The 8,790-nt window shown below is 37.9% G+C and overlaps 2 protein-coding genes across 2 annotated transcripts in view; both read left to right on the forward strand.

The window, feature by feature from the left end:
* Positions 1-8,790, forward strand: part of LOC140925605 (uncharacterized) — a 70,378-nt gene that overhangs the window by 44,341 nt on the left and 17,247 nt on the right. The window contains exon 20 of the mRNA XM_073375522.1: positions 8,562-8,636. Within this exon, the coding sequence (XP_073231623.1) occupies positions 8,562-8,636 (75 nt within the window). The remainder of the gene's footprint in view (positions 1-8,561; positions 8,637-8,790) is intronic.
* Positions 1,508-4,583, forward strand: LOC140927699 (uncharacterized). The gene has a single exon (XM_073377376.1). The coding sequence runs from the start codon at positions 1,791-1,793 to the stop codon at positions 3,693-3,695; it is 1,905 nt and encodes a 634-aa protein (XP_073233477.1). The 5' UTR covers positions 1,508-1,790; the 3' UTR covers positions 3,696-4,583.

The raw sequence follows: 8,790 nt of genomic DNA on the forward strand, positions 1-8,790 counted from the left end.
AAAACCCACGAAAGTCAGGTTTAACAAAAAAAAAAGGCAATCGCAGAGGCATCACGTAAAATGTTTTGTTGGAAAAAATGTGTCAACCGTGGATTAATAGAATAAAATAGTCTGATTTACTGATAAATATATTTTTTAAAAAAAGCTGTACGCTAGTCCTCGATGAGAATAATGATTCTGTCTCCGAGTTTAGCAACATGGTGAGAATACTCCATGAAAATATTCTAGTGACAAACAATTTTATCTGGGAGCCTGCAACTAAACAGAGGACCTTCTGTATTTCCCATTCAGTCTGTGAAGAGTATTAAAACAGTAAAACGATCGTATTTTTTTTGTAATGGTAACAGCTTTGACTGTTTTAATTTATTCAAATTACCAATTGCCTGGTGAGATTTCACAGCAATATGCAAAGTAAGAGAATCTATGCGATTTTGCTCGTGTGGGTGCTTTGAGGGATATATCTATCGATCGGTTGCTAAATATTTCTAAACTTATTATGTGTGCTAAATACAAGTATCCGAGAAGTACAACGACCCCTTTTCCCGTTTTTCCAATATTCCGGATATTTCCGAAATTCAGTACATTTTTTGAAGGCCACCAAAAACCATATAATGTATAATCGATGTTATTTTACCTTAATAAGTCTTAAAAATACTAATAAATTCAGTTTATGATTTACAGCTGATTTTAAAAACAATTAATATTTCTTATTTTTCTGCGGAGAGAGCTCCATTTTATCTCTGTGTCATTAAAGTGAAGTTCACTTGTCATCTCTTGGATGCAAATGAAATTATGGATCTGATGACTGAAATTCATAACCTACAATATTTATTCAATCGTTGGAAGAGAGTAGTTTACAAAACCATCAGAAAAGCATAGCCGTTACCTTTGAACTTAAAATGTTTTTTTAGTTTTAATGAAAGTAAAAGCAATTTGACTGACAGACTGTCAAAAAAGTTAAATGAGCCGATATTTAACAAATGGCATAGCTTGGACCTCTTGATAGTCTAGAACTTGTTTTCCGGTCGATAATTCCTAATGTTTTTCTACCGGTGAAATTCCACTAACTAATTTGGTGAATTAAACTTGTTGTCACAAAACTAAAAGAACGTGTTCATGCATTGTTAACCTAAAAATTGGATAATGAATTTTATGTACACGATATAACTTACCACGATGGAGATGTTCAAATATGAAAGCTTTGGATGTCTAATTTGCATTTGTAACAAAACTTGGATATACGTTTAGTTTTGATGGACGTGTGATTTACCATCTGTTTGCCCAGGAAGGGGTGATATTTAGACGATATTCTGAATTTAAATGTTGACTGCTTCTTGTTTAGTTCTGGCAGTTTCTGGAGGACATAATTGAATCTACAAAAGCGAACAACTCTGTATTAGTTACAATATTTTTTTCTGTACTATATGAGACTACAAGTCTAGATGAGCTTAATGATTGTGTTTGTTAAGATAAGGAAAATAAGCGCCAGTTGCCGCAATATAGGGAGGAGAATATGTCATAAAACGTCAGCTTTTATGTGGCCGATTTTATTAACGACGATCGAGAACGACTTGTGATTTGCATGGAAAATGAGTCTACCGAAGTTGCTCAGACTACGCACTTGGTGGAATAGCTTTTACTAAGTGGTGATTAACTCTGGGAGCGCCTATTCTGTTGAGAAGGTACCAAGTTTCAGGAAGAATTTCTCTTGACGAATTAGTCAAGCAACCAGTTGATGCAGTCGAAATCTTAGGTCTTTAATAACAGTAACTACATCAAAATCACCGACAATGGCTGAAAATCACTGTGCCCAACTCAGTAAGGTTTTACCGCAACAGGGAAGCCTTTTCGTTCCGTATGTCCTTAACTGTGTAGTTATGTTCGTCCTGAGCTTAACGGCGATCGTCGGAAATGTTTTGATTCTGGTATCCATTTGTCGCGCGCCGCAATTTCTGCGTCAGCCGTCGTATTTTCTCTTGGTCAACCTCGCCTTCGCTGATTTCTGCGTCGGGTTTATCGCAGAGCCAGCCTACTTGGTGTACAAGCTTTCCTATCTGGTAGATCCCTTTTCTTTGTTGTCATGTTACGCTGGAATCGTATTCAACTTTCTTTCTTACTTCTTAACATCTCTGTCGCTTTGGACAGCGGCCACCATTTCGTTGGATCGACTATTGGTGCTTCATTTCCACATGAAATATAGCGCGATAGTGACAAAGTGCAGAGTTTGTATTCTTATTGCTGTTTTATGGCTACTTGGCATAATCTTTGGTTCTATGTTTGACTGGGCTGTGGACGCACAAAACACCGTGTTTGTGTGCGCAAATACAATGGCGCTCTTCATTGCATTGCTGTCTTATGTGCGGATTTTCCAAATCGTGCGCTATCATCGAAAGCAAATCTGCATTCAATTGTCTGAGGTGTCTTTCAGGCACAGAGATGAAGAAAATTCTTTGTGTACTTCGTTTTGTAGAAAAGACAGCACCTCGAAACAGTGGGAAGAAGCTATGTCTGAAGAAATGGACGGAAATGAGTCGGTTAACTCAAAGACATGCGATATACATATAGCACCAATTAAAACCCAAGGCAATGCGGAAAAGGCGGACTATGAGAAAAGGTCTTCTTCCACAGAGAAGGCATCAGTGCCACATCTGGTGGAAGACCAGTCCTTGTGTGCTGGGAAGGAGGCAGTGACAGGCAGTGAAGCAGGGCAGATTGGTGTAACGAAACCGGAAAACCACGAAATCAAAACATTGGGGGTGGCAAAGGCGAGTTTTAACCATGATCGTGTTTTATCATCATCGAAAAGGGAATTAAAGGGGACAGAAGCGTTCGAAAGAGGACAAGAAACCTCAAATGGTCTGGCGAATTCAAATTTGAAGTTTTCAAAAAACACAGGCAGCGAGCAAAATCAGGATAACGTAGTTGGACTTAAGGAAGTGCACACTGAGTCGTTGGCAAGCAAGAATTGGATCATCAAAAGCTGGCATCAGAATCAGAAATGTGCTTCAGCAGATTGCACTATTGAGACATTTAAAGAAGATACGCAAAACGAGGATGGTTCATCAGATGGTAGGGACCAAGAAGGAATTGAAGAGACATATAAAAGACCATTCGAGGAAAAGGCAGGTTTGAAAGAGAATCAGAATCCGATATGTTCTTTTGAAGATAATGCCGTGAGGAGTGAAAGAGAAGAAACAGATCAAGAACAGAGAAACTTAACAGAAGTGATGCAAGAAAACTCTGTTAGCCATCGGAAAGATACGAAAAACATTACATCAAATCACAGTCAAAAAATAACCACTTCTAATCGTCACGCTCAAAGTGCAAGTTCCGCAAACAACCCAACTATAGGAGACAATCAAATTGCCATTAGAGGCAGTAAAAGGTTTAAAATGCGGCATTTTAAGAAGTCTGTTTTCAACATGTTTGTCATTTGGTTTCTTATGCTTGTCTGCTACCTCCCTCTCATATGTACATCTGCTTTATTCACGCTGCTAGGACGAAGTTACTCGATGCATTTGGCCTTCAATTTTACGACTTCTGTGATGTTTCTCAACTCTAGTATGAACCCAGTTGTGTTCTGCTGGAGGATACGGGAATTTCGCGCAGCTGTGCGAAAAACTCTGCGAGAGTTATTTGGCTTTTGGGCCAATCAGATTAGTAGAATTGAGAACTTTTCTTCCACTATTAATTAGTTAGGGAGGACGGATATTGCTGCTGTGGGTCTGTACTAGTGGAGTTATTTTATGCGTTCCTGCGAAACTGGCCACCTGCCCCTCCCCTAATCCAACATTTTGCTCTAAATGAGAAGTAAGTGTTAATGTTGGTTTAGGGGAGGGGTAGGTGGAAAGTTTCCCAAAAACGTATAATGATCTCTTATAGAGTACTAAAGTGTGACGTCATAATGGGATTTGTTATGGGATTTGTCAGGATGTTCAGAAAGAGCAATGTCCAAGAGGCCTATTTGCCAAAAATGAGCATTGTCTCTGAGATCGTAGCCCAGTTATGCTTAGAAAACTCCATACAAACCCTTGTAAATTTTTTTGGGGGTCGACCCAATGCTCATTTTTGACAAGTAGGCTTCTTGGACATTGTTCTTTCAGAATACCCTGACAAATCCCATAATTTCAGAAATTTCATTTTTATGACGTCATCACTTTAGTACTCTATTACTTCTTTCCTTTACCCATACATAAAATGCTCTTGTAGAGCTACGAAGAAGATGTTAAACAAATTTCACCAGGGAGCACTATCCTCAATGATTTTTTAGTGATTTTTGCAGGCATCGCATTAAAACTTGAAAACGTTGGCCCAATTTTTTCTATTCTCAATCCATGTCCATCCTTAATTGCCATCTCTTACAACAGACAACAGGAAACAGTTTCAATGCGTAAATGTAGTGTTAAATTACAAATCTAGACCATTATTTTTGGAATTCAGTTGAAACGAAGAAAAGTTTTAGCTATTTTCGAATAAAGAAAATAGCGTGAGATAGGATCTTTAAGAGATATATATTAGCAGTAGGATTTTAGCATTTTATACCACTTAACAGATAGTCAAATACAGACCTGATGTTCAACTAATCTATCCTTAAGCTAAGTGCCTTATATAAACCGATTAAATGTCGGTGGATGCTAATATAACCGCGCTTCTTTTTTTCGCTTCAAAAAGGCGAGCATTTTTAACTTCGATATGACGGATAAACTCAGATTAATACACTTATCCTTGCTACGCGTGCCAACTGACGTAAGAGCCTATTTCATGTATGCGTGCACGCACAACATGGAACAAGTGTATTTGTTTGTTCACCATAAACTGTTTTGAGCTTTATCGCTTAGTCTCGCTTGCCCGATTTTAAATATTATAAACGCAAAAAGCGCCAACAACACCATAAAAGCCCATACATACATACATATATACATAACCTTTATTTTAACTCGAATTTTAGAGTAGCTACACTATATAGCTAATATCTTTGAGAAACAAATTAAGATATCTAAAAACTGAAAAACAATACCCACAAAATAAGACAAACATTAGTGAAACTAATTAAACGTATCGAGACTTTGCTCACGTCGCTTAAACTCATTAAAAGCACTGTTCCTTAATTAGTCGGGAAGATCGTTTTGTTGCTGAGCGGAAAAATATGAAAAAGAGTGTAGTCCATAGGTTGTAATGTTCTAGGCTTACTTAGAGTCAACATATGGGTAACGCACAAGTTATAGGTTGTATGGCGAACAGAAAACATATTCCTCATATAAGTTGGATACTCATTAAAAAATAGACTCTTGTAAACTAGTATAAAAAATTCTTAATGCGGTTGTTTAAAACAAAGAAGTTGAGTCGAATGTGGTGGAGTCGAGCTGTTCTCTTGACAGAAAAATAGAATGGTGATGTTTATCGGAAGATGCAAATAAATTTGCCTCAGAGGCAAGGTAATGCGCCCTTATGGCCAATGAGTGAGTCTCCCTTTTAGCATAATGCAATTGTACCATGCACCTAAACAAAGCGCGTTTATACTGCTATCGAACATACTCCTTACAGATTAGGAGGTTTGATTTTTTCCATTTCTGCAATTCACTTTATTTGCTTCACTTCATTATGAAAATTTTTTTTTTTTTCCGACATTAATTCTTACGGTATATATTATTTCAGTTATTTCACCGGAAAGGCATTTTAATAGCATTTTGACAGCCGCTGTCATTCAAATTTGTACCTGATTGCCAATTTACCTCAAGGCGTCGTTTCAAGAGCCCAGCCAAACTAGTCTGCGTAAAAGCTGAGTATATTTTGGATAAGGATATGTGAAACTAGCTTTAATTTACTGTTTGCCATTTGCGCGACACCTAAATGAGTTAAGGTCGACTTGTCGGCCTCAGCTGGGAACAAGAGAGAAATCATTGTCACCTGTCCTCCCCTCCCCCCGCGCCTTTTCGTAGCGTTTTTTTTCGCTTGCGGAACTGGTAACTGCGAGGCACTTGCCGCCCTTATTTGCATGAATTACTATTAACATAAGTATGAACAGACCTCTTTAGCCTGTAAGTTTTGTTTTCCAAGGAAAATCTCATAGAAATTTGCCCGTTTCTCCTAAATTATGCGTAGATACGCACGTGAATTAGACCAAATAATTTGAAAGAAATAGTTCTCAAGAGTATTATCACATGAGCTACATTGGGAAAACAAAACCGACAAGCTAAAAAGGTCTGCCGTTGAAGCTCATAGCAATGTAGCGCCCGTATGATGAATTATGTATGAGCTCTTAGTGAAATCTACGTACCACCGGTTCGCCATTTTCACTTTGCCCATGATACACCTTGTTTACCCCCCAAAATTTTCCATCACTAATGACTATAGTGTTCAATTTCTGGGTATTACAGTCATCCCTTCCCTGCTAGTAGAGGTCTCTCACGGCAAGATGAAAAATGATAGGAAAAAGAAGGACCTCTGCCGGCCTCGCCTATTTCCCTTTCGTAAACGGTCGTTGCCATTTTTAACGGTCGATGCCATCATTGGTAACCAAGCTTTCATGATAGATGTAATATAATTCCTGGATTAAGTTACAGAAAGGAAAATAATACGTTTTTGAATAGTCTTAAAAAGAACGATGATGATGATGATGATGATACCTTTATTAAAGTGTCAAAACTGTAATAGCGGTGTATAACCACTAAGTGGGGACACTAAAATAAATTAAAAGGGAATAAATCAATTAATAAATTAATTAAAATTAAGAAAAACTATGTACAGTATAAGCAAGTGAAAAATTCGTGAGAACTATATACAATATGTACAAATGTATCCATAATCTTATAAAAAATAAGAAGTAAAAGATTAAGAAGTGCAAAGAGAGCAGCCAGAGCAGTTATTGTCATCTAATAGCATGCTAAGATCCACTTTTCTGATGTTATATTTGAAGGAGGACAACGTGGAAGCTTTTTTCACGTTACTAGGAACAGAACTCCATCCTTTGGGCCCATATACCTGAGCGAGTGCTTTCCAAAGGAGACTGTGTTGAATCTGGGTATAGTGAAGTCATGATTGCGTAGTTTATACTTAATTGCAGGCTGTTCAAAGAGAGTGCTAATGTATGTTAGGCACATGTTGTTTTTAACTTTATACATGAGAATAGCTATGTCCTGTAGTCGCCGGTTGTGTAGAGTAGATATCCCGGCCATAGATAGTAATTGACCATAGGACGAATGTTTATCACAATATATAGCCCTAAGTGCTCTTTCCTGGATGCGCTCTAGTCGTCTAGAATCACTAGCACGGCAAAAATGCCATATAAGATGACAGTGGGTTAAATATGGGAGAACAGCTGCCTTGAAGCCCAAGTTGAATTTTCGTTAAAAGTTATGGAAAGGGCTTGTGTCACGTGTTATTGATGTATCAGTTCGGGAAAACAGTTTGTTGGTTTATGTACTCAAATTTTTCGGAATTCTTGCCGTTCGGTGCGGTAGTGTAGTTATGAGGGAGAGAGATAAGGATACGAAAGGTCTGGCTTCGACCCTGCGTTGCAATTTTTTTTTTTTAACATAATCACTCTCAATAACAACTCAAAAAATTTTCCAAGTGTCTTAAAAATGGCAGCGACCGTTTGCAAAAGGGACGATTGCGCCGGCCTCCGACGCGTTCTTTCCCGTAGCCGCCGGCTTCATCTGTGGCCGAAACTTACTGTTTTAAAACTGGCTTCGTTTAATGTGAAATGCGCGTGCCCTGTTAAGACTGTACGCTGGAAATTTCTGTGCCCACAGTTGTTATCGCGCAATCCTGTTTTGTAAGTTGTGTCGCACGTGACTTAAACGTCAGTGGTTGTTAAGGAAACGCTAGCGCATGCGTGATAGAAAACGCCGAATCCGAGGCCGGCAGAGGTCTCTCCCTTTCCTCCATTTCTTCTCTTGCTTAAAAGTCCTCTGCTAGCTAGCAGCAAAAGTCGTCCCAAGCGTAATTAAAAACATTACTTTAACAAGTTTGGCAGGTAAACAAGGTGTATTATGGGCATGGTGAAAGTGGTAAATTCAAGACAACTCTCCCCCTTCCCTTTCTCCTACCCCCTCCCCATTCCCCTTCACCTTCATAACCTGGAATTGAGCACGAGTTCAATGTAATAAAAAGTTTCAGTTACCTTTCAGGGAAAATTGTTTGTTATTAAGGTTACTTTCGTTGGGAATCGAGATTTTAACTCTGAACTCAGTCTTTTAACTTGCTGAGCTATAGAAATAACGTATTAACTTTCGAATAATATATAACATTCTAACTGATGTTAATTTTCAGGTTATGATTCTCAAATTCGATCTTCTTTCATCGTAACGATTGGTTTATCCTCTGTTGCCACTATTTAAAGTGAGACAGAACGGATTCTGTGGTAATTCTGTTGAAAAATTTAAAAACACCTCTTCTAAGAAAAAAACCGTATACCTTGAAATGGCACAAGTTTCTACTTAAGAATCTATATCGTTAGATAGATAGTTTGATATCGCAACTAATATGTTTATTCTTAAGATTAATACATACTAACCTATGAATAATATAATAATACGCTTACTGATATTAATTTCCAAGTTATGACTCTCAAACTCCATCTTCTTCCATCGTAGCGAGTGGCTTTACCTCAGTAGTCAGTGCTACTCTTTCAAGTAAGACGGTAATTTTGTAATAGAATTAACGCCTCTTCTGACAGTAACACATAAACCGCTAAATGACTATTGTAATGGGTGAAGCGTCGAGTATACTATCAAAGCCGACATAATACCTCTCTTTTCTTTCTTTTAAACAATTTTTTTTGCTTCA

This window comes from Porites lutea, chromosome 2 (genome assembly GCF_958299795.1).
Source record: "Porites lutea chromosome 2, jaPorLute2.1, whole genome shotgun sequence".
NCBI lineage: Eukaryota > Metazoa > Cnidaria > Anthozoa > Scleractinia > Poritidae > Porites > Porites lutea.